General features: G+C 40.3%; 1 protein-coding gene across 11 annotated transcripts in view; it reads right to left on the bottom strand.

The window, feature by feature from the left end:
* MAGI2 (membrane associated guanylate kinase, WW and PDZ domain containing 2) overlaps positions 1–20,346 on the bottom strand; it is a 735,464-nt gene extending 715,118 nt beyond the window's left edge. For 2 of the 11 annotated variants that reach the window (XM_021384480.1, XM_021384487.1), the window contains exon 1: positions 19,763–20,339. In XM_021384480.1, the coding sequence (XP_021240155.1) occupies positions 19,763–20,063 (301 nt within the window). In that variant the 5' untranslated portion in view covers positions 20,064–20,339. Of the gene's footprint in view, positions 1–19,762 lie in introns of all 11 variants that reach the window. The other 9 variants (XM_021384482.1, XM_021384484.1, XM_021384489.1 and 6 more) reach the window with 8 other exon arrangements.

Raw genomic sequence — 20,727 nt, 5'->3', positions numbered from 1 at the left:
TCATATTAAAATCGGAGAATTAACTGATTTAAATTTAGACACAATGCTGTTGGGTTTAGTTTGTTTTTATTCTGTGGGGTTTTTTTGTTTCGTTTTGCTTTCCATAGGATAGCATGCTGACACTGAAACAGAAACCTATTCCTGAGACTGTGATGGCACTTTTCACATTGTCACCTTCATGTCTATTGCCAGTCATTCCAGAAATGTAATATATATTTTTAAATTTCTTTAGAAAATACTCATTTTTGCATATCAAGTGTTCAAAAGCAGTTTGGCAGTGAGTAAATGTTACTAGTAACTGTGTTAAGTGTACATAACAGTTACATATTTACCAGTAACCTTTTTTTACAAGAGATCCACAAAGTTTCTGAATTCATGTGGTAACTGGAATATCCAGACATTTCTGCATGAATGGCTGTAGGAGATAGGCAGAACAACCTACTGTACACGTGTTACAAAACCTACAAATAGTTCCTATATAGTATGTCAGATATACCCATCTCCTCATGCATGCACAAGGGCCCAGGGCTGCTTAGTCCTGCCACGCTGGGTGCTGCCTACGTCTCTTATGTCTGACATCACTATGTAGCGACCTGCACAACAAATATCTTCCCTTTTCATTCCAAATCCACAACACACAAATGCACTAGGAGACCTTCCCAGCCAGAAATGAGCTGCTCTGTGGCGTGCAGAACTTCATACTGCAGCTATGTGAATGCAGAGTTACTGGTATCCTCCAACTCACCTTTTCTCAGGAGTATTTACCTGGGATAATCAACATGTTTTACAAAAAGCAAAAACACCTGAATACACCACGGTCACTTAATTATTTATGGTGAATGTGTGGCACTCCTACTAAAGAAGGGAAGAAAAAAAAAATAAGCCCATCCTCCTCTTCACCTTCTTCGTGTTATTTGTCTCTTCCACAAATACAAGAAGTGATCCATTAGCACCCGTGATATGTACGGACATCTTCTTTTCCCCTTCTGTAAACACTGTTATTTTAAAAGTGCATACAGCAAAGAAATAATGCACAAAGCTTCCTCCCCTTGGATAAGGTACGTGTATTACTGTGTGGAATTAGGCAGTACCAAATGAAATGAACTGGTCAGAAATTTAAATGGCACTTTTAAGTGAGCTAAACCATGCATCACAGGGCAGCAGAAAACAGAATCACTTATCATCCCACCAGATTCAGCTCCTACACTGCAACCCTAGAGAACAAAAGACAGTTGTGATGGTGACTGAGGTCAAGTTGCATTTATATTCAATGCAAAACAAACTTTGGCCTCGATCCCTGGTGATCAACAGTGCTCTACGGTCCCACAGCTCTCTCTGGGGTTCTGTGCTAACCAACCATTGAAATTTCATTCTGTCAGAGGAAGTTTCAAAAAGAACATTACATTTCAACGATTTCCTGCTCTCTCATATCCTTTTAAAATCCCAGTTTTGGTACACTTTTCTGTAGGTGTACAAAATGGCATCCCCATGTAGACACTGCCTGTAGAAACCTAATGCTGACTATTGTGTATTAAAGCTTCCGTTTTTTCAATGTTTTATGGTCTGAGAAGCCCAAAATATTAATAGACTAGGACACAATTTCCAAAAACATTAGGTGGCCATACTGCCTAATGAGATTAATGATGACAGAGGGAAGCTATGAATTTCACTAATTTAACATCAACTTCAGCACTCTAATTTAAAAATGATTTGGATGTTTGATCCCGGGGCTTACTGCTCAAAACCCGCAAGCACCCATAATTCTAACATCAGGACAAGCCAGACTTGCTCAGCATTTAAATAAATTAACCATGAGACAACAAAATTTTAGAAAGTCCAAAAAATGCTCCTAATTTCTCAGGTAAATCTCATGTAGGGTTGCCAAATGCTATTTTCAAATGGCTTTTGGAAAATCTGGTTAGGTAAAAGTCTTAACTATTACATAAGTTACTCTTTCATTTATTATATCTAGAAAAATCATTTGCCTTCATTCTAGGCTAATCCAGTACTAATTTTAACCACTCTGTAAATCAACCTGTAATGGAGCTCCTTGTTATTGCTAAACTAAAGAGTTTATATTAGAATATATTAGAAAATTCTCATCTTAGAAACTCATAATTATAAAAACATGCTCAAGGCTGATACATCTGCTTGGCAAAACCCATACATTTACCTGCACCACAGCTGATGGGTGATTTTTGAAACCCAAATCTGACAAGAGAGTCAGAATTGTGCTCAGAATGCAAAAATGTAACACATGGCTGCTCTGCTACCAGACAACATGATCAAGACACTAACCTTATGTATGTTTCACTTACAAGCTGTTTTTTCAGCTACTGTGATACAGCCACCTTGACTCTGAGTTTCTTTTCTGCTTCTTACACCAGCTGTAGTGCAGCACTGTTCCATTCAGTACAGAGGTTCGCAATAGTAATTTACCATATGTAGATTTTTTTTTTCAAATTGTGCAACTGGACTTCATAGTATCATTCATCTCAACTGTTTTGTGGGCAGCAGATTACACAAAAGATGATGAAAACTTACAGTACTAGTTCTTTGTATGTGAATTATATGCATCTTTGATGAATTAAGATAACGTTTGTTTAGAGTTGCATATAAATATGGAATCAAAGATCATTTCAAGCAAAATCTCAGCTTCTTGTGCTCTAGAAGTCTGAACAACAAATCCTTCCCAATAACTCTTTATACTGGACATAATGATAAACAATAAATCAGAAATCTAAAACAAAAATATGGAGTAGCCTGAAAAGTTAATTTTCTGGTTAATAGTTTGCTACACATCAAAGCAAAATATCTTGGTTCTTTTTACTCAATATAAGGAATTCAACCTAGCTTCTGGGAGGTAAATAAACAAAAGAAAAAAGCCCAAGCAGCTTTAGAAAAAAACTATCCTCTGTAAATTGCCCCCATAAATAAATGGAGTAAGAAAAGCCTTTGGTACCTTAAAATACAAAGAACAGAATGAAGCGTGTTATGTTTCAGTTTTGTCCATAAGCAAAGAGCAATCCACAGTAGATTCAGCCACGGTTTATACTGTCTTAAGTGACAGCAGATTTTGTGCCCAAGCTGTATACAAAAATCTCTAAACATCAGCCATCTTCTTCAGCCTGTTTATTTGTTCAGACAGGTGATCTTTTCAATTTCTAAATGTAAAATATACATCAAGGCCTTTTCAAGAATTGTCTCTTTTTTCAAGATTATCCATTATTTTGGAGAATATAGATTATTTACGTAGAGATAGAACAGAAAAATCACAGAATGAGAAAAATGTAGAAGAAAAATAACAAAGTAACATGGAAATGTATTTGGGGCGAGATTTCTCCACGGACTCTCAGAGAAAAATCTAGTGCAAAGATAATAATCACAAACATTAACTGCAGTTCCCATGGAAAGTAAGAAATTGTCTGGAACTATCCAAATGCAAATATTTGGCCACAGACATTAAATAAATGCTTAATTAAAACCTTCAACAGACGGTATGGTGAAAAGACTGGGATGATGCGTACTGTGAGAGCCTTCCTTACCTCTCCCAGCCAGCAGAGAGAAACTACGCTTGTGGAAAGCCAGCAATACCAGCAGAAAAGACACTTTTCAACTAATGGAAAAGCCCCTGTTTGCCATGCAGATTAAAAAAAAAAAAAAAGACACTATCAAAGAGATCACTGACTTGATTAGAATACTGTCAAAACTGACACAGGAAATTTGTGGGGCCAGTGAGTTATATAGGGAGAAAATGAACATGAAAAATACACACTAGAACTCAAAAAAACTTTATTCCTTTATCTTTTATTTATACAGGATCTCTTTCAGCTGTCAGAGAATACTTTTCAAGGATCAGGCCAATGTTGTATAATTAGCAATTATATTGTTCTAAGTCATATTAGTATATGTCCCCTTATTACTACTGAAGACAAATGCACTATTTTTAATGGATTTACACTCAGTCCATCTTTCTGATGAACAGACATATTATTAGTTTAATACTCTGCATGATTTTATTAGCATCGAGGATTTTATTATCAGTGGGGAACTACAGCAGAGAGACTGAGATTTATTTCAGGTTTCTAGAGAACCAGACACAGATCACCTCAGTGCTCGCCCATTCCTTTATCTAGTCAAATATCTTAAAAGCTACATCACTGCACATTTCAAACATCCCATGGAAAATACTACCCATAGATTTTTCAGTTAAGAACATCTTATTGTTGTTATCATTGACATATCTCACTGCTGTATCAAGTAAGATATATCATACACCTCTTCTTTTGTCACGACCATAATATACAGACCCCTTTACACATACTGCTGTACATAAATATGTAAGTGAGCTTTCAAAAAGTGATGTACTAGTCTGTCTCAATAGGCTAAGAATTGCTTAAGCAGCCTACCTCCAACTCTTCCTCCATTCACACTGAAACACTAAAGTCACCACAAGACTCAATACTGATAAATATTGAGGCTTTTTTCTATGTCCATTAAGCGCCATGTACAGTAACAACTTCATATATTGGGTGTTTTGCTATTTGAGCCACAGAACAAAACATATTTAAAATACAAGGTAGAAGCACAAAGACACCCAAGTGCTCAAATATCTTTGAAACACTGTGAGATTTTCCATGGAAGTACATTCAAACCACAGGAGTGAAGACTGCGATACAAGAGAGAATTTTCCTGATCAGTGTTGAATGTACTCCAGCATACCAGTAAGGACACAACCCATGGAACTGGGGAGTTGCTTAAGGTCTGTTCTGACACAGTAGAGGAAAACTGAACCTCCTATGCTAATGTAATGAAGAAAGCATGCTCTAAGTAAGACAACAACCATGGCAATTTATTTATTTAACATGCTAAATAAAATTTGGATTAAAGACTTTTTTTTTTACTCAGAAATCCTTAATATTATTTTAATTTAGCTACTTATGTATTAAGCATACAATTTCTCCAAGGTTTTTTGTTATATAGATTGACAAAAAAATAAGAGGTGTATAAAATCTTATTAAACCAAGTACATTTATTTCCTTTGCTGAGTTGAACTATATTACATGATGAAGGATAACAAACATCTTTAACAAGCTGTTGAGACTTTTTGACTAACATCTGCACATCAGTTCTGGCTTGCGAGGTACCACTGAGGAGCCTGCCAAGAGCACTGGCTTCTGCCCCATTTGCATCGCCTGTGGGACAGGCAGCCTTGCTGGGGAAGGAAGAGGTAAAGCAAACAGCTAATTAGCGAGTAAGCCCTTTGGGTCAGAAAGCCTGCTGACTCAATGCTAAGTCACAGACAGTGCTGGGCTCCAGCAGGAAGGGTTATGTGTGACAGAGCCAGCTCAGAACAGCACCTCCTTGCTATACTCTGCAGGAAGCCCCTGGCAGAGTCTCCCTCTTTGGGTGCCAACCCAACTGGAAGGGATGTTGGAGGAAAGGAGAGAAGGGAGGAGAGCAAAGTTCCTCTATGGAGACTGTGTAGCAAATGCTAAGGACATACATAACTTTTCTCCTTCACACATGGTTTCCATGAGCACAAGGGATTGGAATCATCTCTGTGGAGAAAGCAACCTCACGCCTTTCTCCCACAGGATGAACAGCTTGTACCTTCTTCTCCTGTAGTCAGGGTAAGGGCACCAGCACCGGTCCTCTTCCATTTCCTAGGGGAGTTGTGGCCAGCAACAACCCTTCCCCTGCATCAGAGCCAGGGCTCCAAAAGCAGGACATCTCCAGCTCCCAGCGAAACTTCCCACGTCTCCCACTATAGGCTATCTGCCTTTATTAAAAACAACCAGAGAGTCCTATGCTAGGATATGTAACCTCACAAGATATAACTGCAATGGAAGTTCTCATGCAGTAGTACCAGTACTACAGACTGACAAAGCTTGGTAGTCAGTTAGGCAACTGGATGACATTACTCAGCAGTCTTCCACTCCTAACTCTTTTTTTGCCTCCTTCCTCACATTTCTTTGCTAGACAGATTGTTCTTTATATTTATAACAAGTAATCACAAAAATACTTTGTGAATGTTTCTGAAAAACAAGAACATCCTAAATTCCCTTGTTTCTTAAACAGTTCTAACAAAGACACAAATCATGGGCAGTGTACGTGGACAGCTTCCATAGGCAAAACTCCATTGTAAACCTTTAGAACACAGCTCTAACACATGGAAATGTAAGATCTACAAACAGTGAATTGGCAATACTCCTACAAAGGAAACACAAAATATTCCACACTATATTGCGAACTTGATAATACTGATAAAAAATTTTCCTGAGTAGTTGATATTGGCACGTGAAAATAAAGCAAACCTCAGCAGGACACATAAAATTAATGCACTTCCAATGTAATTCCAACCAGTATAGCATAAATCAGCATAGACATGAAATTCTTGGCTGCCTTGTTTGACATAAGCGAAGCAGAAATTATGTGTTGTTGCAGGTGCTTTGCAAGCAAACATGATGCCTAGCTGATTGTTAACAGACGAACTTTTTTTCAAAGGCAAATGAGCAAAAGAAGATCTTCAAACTGACTAATAAAAAACCCAGGTGGAAGTAGTTATGACCATCCCTGGGATGGAGCAGTCAGAAGCTATCACATTATGTTCCGATGGCACTGGAAACAGACTGCTCTTACTGGGGCCAGGCGCAGCCTTCAGCAGGCACGTGGAGCATTTCTGATGCTGGCAGCCACTTCCAGCTGAGCCATGCGCTGTGCAGCTCAGCATGGGCAGCTCCATTTGGCTCATACATTTTAAGGAATTACTTTATGCGCATCTCATCGTGAAAGCCAAAGAACACCTGCAATTTATGCTCTCTGGGAAAACTGTAGAGTTTCGAGCCCCTCAAAGCCAAATTCTAAAGTTATATGATCTATAACAGTGTTAGTCAAATTGATTTTTTAATTTTCCAAATGTAGGAATCTTTGTATCTTTTATAAGGTCCCTTTTATTTTCAAAGATATGTTTCACATAAAATGCAAAACACTCAGGGAAGTCAAACAGCCCTTGCAGTGTGCAGGTTAGAGCAGCAGGGAAAAACTGAGGGGTCATAAGAAAATCTGATCATTGCAAATGCATCTACACTTTATAACAAAATGCATCCACTTGATCTAGAAAGTAATTACTGCAAATTCAACAAATATGCTCTTTATAACAGAAAAACATAAAAATAATCTAAAATACAAAAAGAGATCCTTGTCTTGGAGACTTCAGTGAAATATCTTGTTGGTTTTTTTTGTTTGGTTTTGGAGGGCTTTTTCCCCCCCCCCCTCTATTAAGTCAGCATTCTGAAAAGCTCTTGTGTAAATCATGCATTGCAAGTCCACCTCTCTTAACTGCAGGCTGTTTTCAGGAGACAGCAGTATTGGTAGCTGCCAGACAAAATACAAAAAAAAGGCCTACAGAGACACGGAGGCTAGGCTGTTTGGCTGTTCCTGGATTTGATCAAAAATTGCCTCTCAGCAGTGACACAACACTGTTTTCTAGTAAAATATGAATAAAGATGCATAAACTTTTGACTCAGAGCAATGCCACACTTGTTCTGTGATCCATCAGATCTTAGAAGATAAACATGATGAGATGAGGTCAGTTCTTGATAGGAAGTCTTCCAAAGAGGAACTTAAAAGCTGCTGCTAGCTGGTGACTGAGTAGATGGCTCTTTTCCCTGTGCATAATCCATGTCCAGCAATGCAGAGAGCACTTGCTCTCAAGTTAGACAGATAAAATTAAACTCAGAAAGAAACATCAGAAAATACGAACTTCAATGTTTTGCCACTTGGTTCTATTTTCTGTTGGGGGAGAGGAAAAAAAAAAAGGAGAAAGATGGAAATATTTCAAATATTAGTGGAGAAATTCCCACCAGGTGTAGTCCTACACTAAAGGGCACTGGAGATTACTATACAGACTTGCTCCACAGGATGGACTGAAAATCGGATTAAGAGCCTTCCCTATCCTTCTGATGGCAGTGGGACAGACACACACACACACACACACACACACACACACACACAAAGAAGAAAAAAAAAAGCTTGGTATTATCCAGTGCAGGATGTCCTTAGCACCTTTCAAACACAGGTACATTCACTTGCTGTCACAAGGATGCTTCGAATGCATGCATGGTCCAAGCGAAGGCTGAATTAAGGACAGTGAAGAACTGATGATGGTCTTTTGGAGAATGATACTAGTGCTATTTTGTCAAGTACAGTTTGAACCTCTGATAATGCAATTTTTTTTCTTTTAGGAGTACAAGTTACGAACTTAGCTACCTAGGCCAAAATCCACCTTACCACATGTGTTCCCTAGTGATACTGACTACGCAGAATGTTACGAATCTTCAGAACTAAACAGTTGTGTGTTATTGCTGTGTACTGCAAACCAGCTACCCTTTTTCAGGCCGGAGACATCAGGTTTTCAAGGTTTCCTTTGTTTCTTTGTCCTACAAATGACTGCACTTATAAAAAGGCTCAATAAATTAATAATGCAAATGTGGGGCAATAGTGTGCTTACAATCAACATCAGGATCAAACTTCTAGGAGACTAACTATGGAATGTGTTACCCACTGAAAGGTGCTGTACAGTGAACAGTACTGCTATGTGGTTGCCAAAAGGAGACATGAACCTTTTCATCAGTTCTCGTGTTGACAACATACTACACCAGATTGTGCCAGTTTTGGTTAAAGAGCCTAGAAGTATTATTAGACATAAAAGGAAATTAAAAAAAAAAAAAAAAAAACACTGCAGAATCTCAGCTGGATGTAATCATTAAGGTTATGCAACTGCTTTCTCCTGAAAAAGAGGGTGGATTCTACAACAGCTAAGTCAAGTTGTTTGTAAATGGTAAAATCCTCCTCTGATCCCTCACTAATAATCTCTAATACAGCACGGGCCTCAAGCACTGAAAGAGGAGGATATGGAGGGTTCCACTGTAGGGCCAGTTCTCTTTAATGTTTTCATAGATGACTTGAATACAGAACTTGAAGGTATGCTAAGTAAGTCTGTGGATGACTGAGAGGAACTGTTGACTCCTTCAAGGTTAGAGAAGCCTTGTGGAGAGATCTTGACAAATTAGAGGACTGTGTAATCACCAGCTGCATAAAGTTGAGGGGCAGCTGAGATCCCTGGGTTCACTCAGCCCAGAGCAGAGGAAGCTGAGGGGAGGCCTCATGGCGGCTGCAGCTCCCCACAGGGAGCGGAAGGGCAGCGCTGAGCTCTGCTCTCTGTGACAGCAACAGGGCCCCAGAGAACGGCATGGAGCTGTGACAGGGGAGGGTCGGGTTGGGAGTTAGGTCTGTCACCTGACAGCTCTAAACCCCACCCTTTATTTTTTGCAAGCTGTGCTAAATCTAGGATTCTGCCAACTATCCCACATAGTTTGGGTTAAAAGATGGGAACACTGAGGCACTTTGAGAAGCCACTATCCATGCCAATCTGATGTCTCCCAAAGTTGTTAAGAATGGCAGGTTCCTACTGTCTTTGTAATAGTATTTTGTACATGTCAATTCATAAACCAAACTTTGCCAGTGGTAACAATTTTTAGGATTTTCTGAAACAAAGGAGGATATTTTTTAATAAAAAGGGAAAAAAAAAAGATCTGCAAGTGTATTTATAATTTTCCCTCATGAGGAAGCGACTTTAACAGGCTGGAAGAGTTTCAAAAAATGTATTTGCACTAGGTGGTTGGTGCCACTTCATGTCCAACTAGCACTTCCACAAACACAAATATCTCATTAAAATACAGAATTTTACATTACTATGGTCTCCTACACTTTACCACTTCCAATATATTTCTGAAACACATTTCATTTTAGGAGACAACATTCCTTCCATTCTGTACAAATCTTTGCATGGTTTTGCTTCTTTGCTATTGACAAAGCTTCTGGTTCACATGGGATTTGTCATGGAATTTAAAGTAAAGACCTACAAAAATATTTTACTCAAGCAATCAACAGAAACTCAAAATGAAGAGGAGGGGTTGCTTTTTTTTGCCTTACACAATGTTAGGGTTTCATGTCCTTACTTGTCCCGTACAAGTAAGGGGACATTTCATGTCCCTTAATATGTCCCATCAGCTTCTATCAACTCATAGCATCAGCGACTGTTTCATTTGCAGTACCTGTCTCCATGGGATCTGATTTCTGTCTTGGCACACTAATAACATTAATGCTTTAAGTGATTAAGTTTTGTTAAGGACAAATTACTTAAATTTCCAATTGCATCAGAAAAATATAATGCCAATTCCATTGGTAAACCATATGTATTTAGATAGAACCTTTCTGAAAAGCTAGACAGACTTAAAATCAAACCCACAAAAACAGAGCACACATGATGTAATAAGCACTGCCATTGTTAGAACCAGCAATATCCTTAGAGTTTTCAAGAACAGTATCTAGTAGCCTATTATCAGGAAACCTAAGACACAAGGAAGTTTTATGTAGTCCCCACTTTTCTCCCTGCACTGAAATTCACTGAGGTTGGCTGGGACAACATGGTTAAGTCCCTGGTGCAGACATCTGAATAAGCTCTTTTTGCAAAAGATTTTTAGAATCTGGAAGCTATTCAGATGGTTTAATAACAAGTATAATATTAGTGTCTAGAGAGATATATGTGAAGACTTCTGTTTTAATGTCTGAGCTGCAAATCACTTTACCAGTCTCCTCAACGCGCATACACAAAGGGTGGAATTCTGCAGCTGACTGAAGCCATCTCCTACAGCTATTGATGAGAAACTTGCTTGCTCCTTAGTAGTAATCTACTTAATATTGACCCAGTAGATCCCAATTGAATCTGCTGTGTTTCCTAAGAGAACAAACACCTTCTGTTTCTCCAACTTTTATATTCAGAAACATTAATTTCATTACTCTTCAAACAGTTACACGAATATCAATCCCTATCAAGGCAAAGCAGCTGTTATACTTCTTCAAGTCAGATTAACTGTACACAAAACCTCTGTGATATTTCACACATATTTAAAGGGTACATTTTTGTATTTTATGGACTCATCTGTTCTGAAGAGTACTTTAGTACATAAGTACCATAAGCATAACATAAAAACTCAGTATAAATATGAAACCAGAAGACCTTTTAATTGGTATTTTAATTACTGAATTTTAATTTTAATTAAGAAAACCCCAAATCCTGATTTTACTTTCTTTTTCCCAACTAAACCTCCAGCACTGTGCTGCATTCTTTTCCTGAAGTCTTTTATGCTGTTTTCACTGGAAAATGACCAAACAGAATGAGTGTTGAAAAAGCACTTCTTATTGGCTTATCAGAAATTCCAGTAATTCTTCTAGAAGTTTATGGGGAGAGAAATGTTCCTGCACAAGTAAATGGAGCAGATAAAAAGAAAAACTAAATTGTTTGGGAAATATATTCTCTATATGCAGTATAGCTAAGGTTTTTCAAAAAGCCTTCTCTACCAGAGGCTTTAACAGAAAGACCGAGACAACTCACTTGTGCTACCAGTAACAGAAGCCTCACATCAGTTAAAACTGTATTTTCTCTTACTTCTATTGCTTGATTCTACCTAACTTGCAGCTTCTGTCACTGAGACTGAAATACTGCCAATTAGAGCTACAGATCCTCTGTTAATATGATAAAGAATGTGTCCAATAACTACTGCTAAGGAAGTCATTATAGCTAACTGTACACTTAACATAAGAACTTACATTGTCATAGAAACAAGAGACCCCCAACTTGAAATTGTCATCCTAGAAGACAGTTCCTCTCATCAAAAGGTTTCAGACTTTATACAAATGACAACAGTCATATAACAAACCCACACTGAAAGAGAAATCAGAAATACCAGTAAAGCAATCATTGTCAACATAACAAACAGCATCCCACCTAATTCTGTCAAGTGAGTTGCTCACCTCCTGGCAGAAGTAAGTTTTAAGGCAAGTTTTGCAGAACAATGTAGTGGTTCTGCTCCAAATTCTGGAGGTAATTACACTTAACCTAAACAAAGCACAAGATAACTTAAACTGAAAAGGCGTTCATCTCCTGTCTCAAACTACTACAAGAGTTAAACAGCTGCAACCTTTCCCATTCTGCAAGGACTGCACTCAGATGGTGGGAGCATATAGGCATCAGACTGCAACAGGCCTCTGCAGTACTTTGAAGCATAAAAAACTGCTCTTATAAAAACAGAAGAATGCAGAATTAAAATAATGAGTCTAATCCTTGTTTTTACTAATGCACCATTTTGGAAGCATGAGAAATTTACATAACATTTGTTTATGCTGATTAAGCACAAAGAAGGACTCAGTAAGAAAATAAGAGAAACTACTGCAGCTATTTCATTTAGTACTAGTTAAAGAACTATCCATGTGAAAGTAAAACATCAGAAAATATTCAATGCAGTTCATCTAAGTTTATTATAACGTAAACAAAAAATGTCTGCATTATAAGAGCTTATATGTGAAAAAGATCTCCCGAAATGGGATTGCTGTCCTAATTTTCCTTTAACTTTTGTCACACAAGTTAGGTGTGGCTTTAAAAAAGGATATATTTTATCAGTTGAAAGGAAACATACAGATTAATCGTGATTGCCATAAATGAAACAAAGCTGGAAGAATTTTTATTTATATTTGCAGGAAACAACCATAAAATGTATGATATAACAAATAGTATTCTCCATTTTGTTTTGATAAACACAAGGAAAATGTGATATTAGAAGACACCAAGATGAAATAGGTGTGTTAAAAAAAGGAAGATAATTTGTGCCTGTTTCCAGGAAGGATTTCTACTCTGGAATATGTATGTTTCATTAACATAACTACAGAATTTACTTGTTAGTATGCAGCTTTTTTACTATTATTTTCCAGTTGTGTTGCTTCCCAAGGTCACAGATCTGAAAAGAAAGGCACAGAAGTTCCTTACGCTGGCGGGCACGCACTGCTTCTGAAGGTCAATGGCACCATGATCATTTTGATACCAGGGGGTGTGGATATGGAAGGTGTACCAGAGAGGAAAAAGGGACCTGGCATACAACAAGGGAACTGACACGCAGTTGTGGTGTGATCTGAGCTAATTACTACCTGGTAAATTTCCATTCTGTACATCTGTTTTCGAGATGAATTTGACAGACTGCTAGATAAACTCACCTAGGCTCCCTTTTCCTATGAAAGGCTGGCTCTGATGATCTTTTGAGGTCCGCTGCAGCCTGGGCTGTTCTATGATTCTATGACTGCTACACACTTATATATGAATGTCATCTTGAGTATTCCTTTCAAACATGTGTTCTTCTTTCCAGTTTCTCTAGGTGAACCATTGTTTCACCCCACTTCAGTGGGAACGTAAACACAGACATATCAAGAACAACTCATGATTTCAGCTACAGAAGAAAGAATAATAATCATTCATTGGAATTAGTCAATTGCAGAGATTTTAAAGGGCCAGCTTTAGCCCAACTTAAGATTTCAACATATTTTGAAGAACTAAGGCAGACTGAGGAAATACGGTCCCACCACTGCCTTCTCAGAATCCGAGAATCTCCTCAGGGCTATAAAGTCTCTCTTGAATAAGACAGAAAATGTGGCTTCTAAAAACAGTATTTTTTTCTAAAATAAGCTCTTGATTTTTTTTTTCCTGAGACTTTTTCTCTCACCTTTTACCTCATCCATTTTGTATCGTGTCTCATTTCCCCCTCTATTGAGTTAATGCATTGTGGAACTAATCAAAGGCCTCCAGGAGAAACATCTGAAGTTGATAAGCAGAATGAAACAGCATTACTCACATATTAATAATAATAATATATATAAATGAGAAGACAACTGGAAGAGCCATGAAGACCATGACATACCTTTTGATGAATGTCTGCATTCAAGCAACCTGCATTTACTGACTGCGAGTGCAGAAATAATGCATTTGTGATTTACACATAGTAAAAAGGGTAAATATGTGGCAGATAAATACAAACAACTGCCTTCTGTCAACTAAGCCTCTAGTAAGGAGTCCATATTCTGAATAGGAGGTTTGAATAAATGCAACTTTAGGCTAACAATTTAAGAGCATTAAAACTGTAAGAAAAATCTGTGTTAGACATTATGAATTACTAATGAGAAATTCTGTTCACTTCAGAAATGCTAGATCAAGATCTTTTTTGTTAAAGCCCTTCACTCTATTCCTTTTCTTTTGCTACTCTCTGCCATTTCACTTTCCACTGTGGTAGCCTCAACTTAGATTGGGAAAGTAACACAAATGGCCTGCAAGAAAGAACTCTTCTTACTGGTAAATTTCCATGAAGCTGAAAGAAAGCTAACTTGAAACAAATAAGGTGAGCTGAAGAAATACTGTTAACAGAGTTATTTTGGGCACTCCAGAGATCCTAAGATGAATTGGGCTCACAGACCTAGTTATTCTAGAAAACTCAGTTAAGGGCCAGCATTGCAATGACATTAGCAACAAGAATGAGAGATAGCCATTTTGCTAATGAAATCAATATCTTCAAACTCTGCACTACAGACTGCACCTGCTTAGGTAGGCACCTATCCAGTCATATTTCAAAGTTCATGATGACTTTATTTTCTACAGCAGAATATTACATAATACTGTGCATTGATTGGACAGCAGAATGAAGAAGTTTCTTTAAGTACGTTACATAGATGCATTAACACATATATACTCTACATTAGTACACAAGTCCATAATAATCATTATAAAATTACTTCCTAAAAACAGTACTACACAATGTCTTACACACTCCCAACCTACAATATTAATGTATACGTACACTTAGAAACGTGTTAGATATATGGAAGAAGAAAACTTCTTTCCAGAATGTTAGTATAGTCAAGGAATACCATTTTGTCCTCAGACCCTAACCTTCATACTCTCCAGGAGAAAAAAAAAATCCCTTTGTTTATATCACTATGAGGAACAGAAGAGCAAGAAATATTTGTTTCCACAACAACTGCAGCACTTTGATTTCCATCATCCTTCCTAAGTCACAGTTATGACCACCTCCTCATATAAATCCCTTTGAAAGGAGCACTTTTTCCACGTACACACTTTTTATATATAAAATACATAGATGAACAATTAATCGACTTTCTCATGTCATGAAACTAGCTCCCCATCTGTAAGGAACAAGGAAAAGATCATGAGTGCTGAAAGCAAAAGCTCAGAATCCACATCTTTCAACAAATGCAGGTGAAGTGTGTACAAAGTAAGCCAGACACAACTGTACCCACTCACACCAGTACTTTTGTCTGATGTCAAGAGTATCAACTGATGGACAGGTGTGAGATGAAATTAAGCATATGTTACTCAATAAAACTAATCAGGGTACTTTAATTCTTTCATTTCTTCAAGGAAATGATGCTCTAACAAAGTCATGCCCCCATCCTTTAATGGCACATTTGTAAATCTCAAAGAAGAAAAAAGATGGATGAACGCAATTCTATTGCCAGTGGACAGAGTTTCTGACATGAAACATCACTATCTTTCAGGAGGAGCTGAAAAGTAAATCACTGGCTACATGAGTCAGAAGTCAGTTTGAATGATTTTTAAAATAAGATGGGCTGACATAAGAATGGCATAAAGTAATGGTAAAAGAAGAACCCAATTAAATTTCTAGGGTAAGTTAAATCTGAAGAACCACAAGGTAGGAAAAAGTAGTAGGTGTGAAGTACTTTTTTTTTCCTTCAAGGAATATCACTGTGTTTTGTACCAGAAATGCAAACAGAAATTAAATAACCAAATAAGCTTCTTAAAAATATAAGTGTATACAAAAATAGGTATGAAAAGATCTGTAGGAACATACTAACATTTTAACTAGCTGACATGCTATTTACACATGCAGAGTATCACTATGGGAAAAAAAAGAAACTTACTGCACTTCTCTGAAAGGCATGTCAGAGACTTAAAATAAAAGTTAACTGTATGGTAGGTTTTAATTACAAAATTCACAGATGAACTAATTAAAAAGTAAATATTTATTTTAAAAGGCAAGTCTCTTATTGCATTATGTGTACTAAATCCTTTTTGCTTAAGGAGCTACAGTTGATATTCAAAGTTTGAAGATCTAGAGCCAAATCAGACACAATAAAAAGTGTCAATATAAAGTATCAGCATTATTGAATCCAGTATCTAATTCCACATGGCAACACAACTACCTAGTTACTTCTAGGAGTAAATTAAACTCTTCAATTAGATCACCTGTCTACTCATTATGTTTAAAGCGCTGTCCTTGAGGAAGAGGTGTGTCACACAACAGCAACAGGACAAAATCTGCTGCACTACTCTTGAGTTTTGAAATCCATGCTTTCAGCCCCTTTGTTGAGATTCTGCTCAGAAGTTTATAATTCTATACAAAGAATAAAGAACCTGGTTTATGCAGTACAGTTGAGTCAGCAGTTCCTGAAACCCTTCAAACTAAAAGCAAAGCTGAGTTGCAGTCTGTGCACATCATGGACCCACACTGCCTACAGATACTATGGATTTCAGACAGCAGTGTTGAACAGAGAGTGGAACCAGAGATAACATTGCTCTTAATACGATTCTTAGTGTGATTACTTATCCAAATTAGGATGCCTTTCCTTAACACATTACTTTTACAACCAAGCATCTGTGCATCCGTGGGAAGATAGTGCTTGATCTAAAATGTCCCACTTGTAAAATCAACCACAATTGAAAATAAGTACTTCTTTCAGAAACTGTAAGGACCTTTTCTTCACCAGAGTAAGAAGAAGTTCAGAACACATAAAACTTGCAAATATGCCTGGCTAATTTGACTGCTGTACAAAATTCTGCCACAGGAAGTGTAGATCCTAAAAACCACATAGGACTTTACAGAGGAAATCCTGTCTCCTTTATATGATGTCTAGAACAGTTTTGCCTCTGACTTCATCTAAGTCAAGAGTTCACCCAATGTGTTTTAACAGACTCTCTGATTTAGCCAACAGTAGCACAATCAGTAGGTTGCAACAACTAAATAAAATAATAAACAGGAAACAGTCTCCAAGAAGTGTTTCTCTATGAAATCTCACAATTAGCTTTAAATAATAATGGTTCCAAAATGTTTTCTCCCAGTGCAAAGCCAGGCAATGGTTTCCTGCATTAAATTGTTTTTATTGGGTGTCATACTTACAAGAGTACTATGGAGGATTTCATCACAGAACTGCTAATTAGTTTCTCAAGATGTTTACTCCTTCTCACAATACACAGCAATTCCTACTTCATAAGTTTTTTTTTTTTCAAAGTCAACACTTTTAGCTCCCATAAAACAGCAACATTCCACTGGACTCATTTTAGAAGTATTTCACCTCAAAATGCAATAAAAGATGAAGTACTGCATTATTTCAGAAATGGTGGTGTATAATCAAACATAACATAATAAAGAATTACGAAAGTACCTTTCTTGCCTGTAATTCCTACACTAAATTAATACCTGTAAACTGAATTAGCCAGACGTTGCTTTCATCTACAGGTGAGATTTCAATCAAAACTTTCAAATGACAAATACTCAGTCTCCTAAGCATCCCATTATAAACAGTAGCGCTATACCTCCACGTTTATCTCTGTGATTTCATTCTCAGGCAGCTTTGTAGAAGCAGCTCCAGTCAAGTCACATGGTGTATTCAAGGTCATACTATTTTAATTTACAGAGGTATCATTGATAAATTATGCGGAAACAATGATAATGGACTCATTAACCTTGTTCCAGCACACTAAAGGTGTTTTATAACTGAAACGAGAATAAAGTTATAAAAACAAAGATTTGATTGCCCGGCTTTTTCTATCCTACGTGCTGCTGCAACGTACTGTTGGGGATGTTATCCTAGTGAGTAACGTGGCTGTCTGCTGTCTGCTGTCTGTGCTTTTAACCAAGGAGTGCAGTGACTAGACTGAGTTACGCTGAAGGAGGAGTCAGGTGATTAAATGCACAAAATATTGATCTTTTTTTAAACATAGAAAGTTGGATCCAGAAGGCCTCTCCCCTTGGCAAAGTACAAGATGCTGGAGCACAAGGAAGTCTCAGTCCAAAAATCTATGCAGAATTGTCATTTCCAAACATGCAGTCATCAGGCTGGTGCTGGAGGACTCACATCAAAAGTGCAGTCTGTTAACACGATGAAGTAAAACTCCTAATATATATAACCTAGGTGGGATTTAGAATACATTCTGCAAGTCTCATTCAGGAAACCTGCAGTAATCCACAGACTAAAAGCCTGACTAATGTCCCTAATTCATGTATGACAGACATCTGTATTAAGGGTACACATATTAATGAATCACTTGTGATTGCTTTGACTTGAAATGAAATATTTGAAAAACAGTGAGGAGGTGAGACAGATTGACTGACGTATTACACGAACGTAATCTGAAATTGGCATTAGAGAAGTATCTACAGCATTTCTGCAAAGAAAAAAGTAAGAAAGTAAGTAGTTTAGCAGACAATATACCCTTGTCTTCTTGACACTTCCACTGCTGCTTCTTTTAATCCAGAGGCTGCAAGACCACTCACACAAAAATTCATGAAGAGAGGCAACTCCAGAGCAGGTTCCTGGAGTTCAGGCACCCAGAGATGACACCACACTCCAAGACAGAATCCATTATACTCCTCCCCACTCGTCACATGAACGATTGTGTCTGTTCGCATCTTCTGACTATCAGCATATGATCTCCAACATACTTCACTACTTACCCAAAAGGACTAATAGGAAAACCATAGATCATGTCTTTATTTAGATATTTGACCTTAGACAGATAAGTGGATATATCATAAAGTGCATTCTGAAGGCCTGAAAGTCAAACTTCCTATGAATTTTGCAGTGTTTGGATAAACTAATAACTGGCATCTCTTTCAAGCATTCAGAAGTACCACAAATGCCACTTTAAACAACACACTTTCAATTAAAATGAGGAAGCTAAACCGCAAAATTATGTCTCAGTAGCACGGCTTTATGTCCTCCAAGCAAAGGCTACCAGCTGTCGCTATGGAGCACGCACACTGCTGATGAATGACATCAAACATCTTCCCACTACAGAAATCCCCAAGTTTGGAACAAGCTCGGTGCACGGCTGAGCCGCGCACTTGGGGGATGCGCGCAGAGCCGCGCAGAGCCGCCGCAGCGCGCCTGTCCGAGGGCACACGGCTGTTCCCGGCGGAGCTCCAGCGCTGCGCTGCGCGGGGCTGTGCCCGGCAGCAGCCTCACCGCACGCACTCGCTCGCAGTTACCCCAACTCGGCTGAGTTTGAAGAGGCAGAAACAAACACGTAAACAGCATCTGCTGCATCTATGGACTTTCCTGGAAATGTATGGGAGCTATTCAAGCACTTCAAAAATAAGCGCAAACTGGAGAGGCAGAAGTGTTCTTTCCAGAAAGTTTCTCCCCGCCTCTCCCTCCCACTTCTCCCCGGCTCCCAGGGATGAGGCGGCCGTTCTCACGGGGCGCCAGGTGAACGGCTCCTCCGTCAGCGGCACCCTCAGGCCGCCGCCCGCTCCCTGTTCCCGGGCGGCGCCCCGCAGCACAGCCCCGCTCCGCTCCTTCGGCCCCACGGCAGCGCCCGCAGCGTCGGAGCGGCGCCCGGCCCGGCCCGGCCCGGCCCCGCGGCGCGGCCCCCCCCCCGTCCCCTCACAGCGGCATGGCGAAGCGCTGTCACTGACGCACATTTAATTCGCCCGGCTGCGGGCACGGCGGAGCGCCGCTCTCCTCCCCCTGCTGCCGCCGGCGGGTGGGGGAAAGTCAAACTGCCGCAACAAAGTTGCTCCCCCCGGCCGCCGCCCCCCGCTCCCCCCGGCCGCCGCCTTACCTTGCTTGACGCACTTGAGGCGGATGGGGTCCTTGCAGTGCTTGATCACGGCCAGCACATCCCTGATGGTGAGCCCGGCCACGGGGGTCTCGTTCACCTCCAGCAGCAGCTCCTCCGGCACCAACTTGCTGCCGCCCTCATAGGCCACCTTGCCGGGCTTCACCTCGCCCAGGTACGGGAACTGCCCGTTCTCGGCGCCCCCCTTCAGCTCGAAGCCCAGCTGCCCCTCCGGGTTCCGCACGATCACGATCTCGTGGACTCGGCTCGTCCAGTGGCTTTTCTTCTTCAAGCCCTTGGACATTGCCGTGGGGATGCTCTGCCCGACTCCCGCTCTGCTTGCCGCTCTCTCCTCCCTCTCTCTCTGCCCCCCTCCCCCGGGGCTCCGCTGGGGCACGCTCGGGGCAGGCTCGGCGCTGTTGCCGGCGGGGGGGGCGGGCGCCGCGGCCCCGTGGGGCGACGGAGCGGGGACGGGGAGCGCCTGTCTGCCCGGTCCGAGCGGCTGCCGGCGCTTTAGCTGATATCCATGGCAGCCGCGGCGGCCGGGACCCTGCGTGTGGATGTACTAGTTGTAGAGAAACTGGCAGCGGGGAGGGAAGGAGGGAGGGGAAGAGGGAGGGAACGGCCGCGGGGAGGAGGAGTGTGGCGGCGGCGGAGCGAGGCGGGCGCTGTCTCGGTGCTCCCTCCTCGCCTGACCCGGTAGTGAAGGCCGAGAGAGAGGCTGCCTGGCACGGCCGGCAGAAGGCGGAGAGCGGCCGGGCGGGGGGCGGGCAGGCGGCGCGGTGCTCCCGGCCCGGCGGCCCCGCTACCCCGCGGCGCGGCCCCGGCCGACAGAGGGAGCCCGGGGATAAGATGGTGAGGGCTGTGCCGGCCGGTAGCCCCGTAGCACCTCCGGCCGGGCCTCCCGTCGGGCTGGCGTCCCCGCTGCTCCCCGCCTCCGGCGCACCTCGAGCCTTCCGAGCTGCGCT

Source organism: Numida meleagris, chromosome 1 (assembly GCF_002078875.1).
Source record: "Numida meleagris isolate 19003 breed g44 Domestic line chromosome 1, NumMel1.0, whole genome shotgun sequence".
Lineage (NCBI taxonomy): Eukaryota > Metazoa > Chordata > Aves > Galliformes > Numididae > Numida > Numida meleagris.
This window is presented reverse-complemented; position numbering and strand designations above follow the sequence as displayed.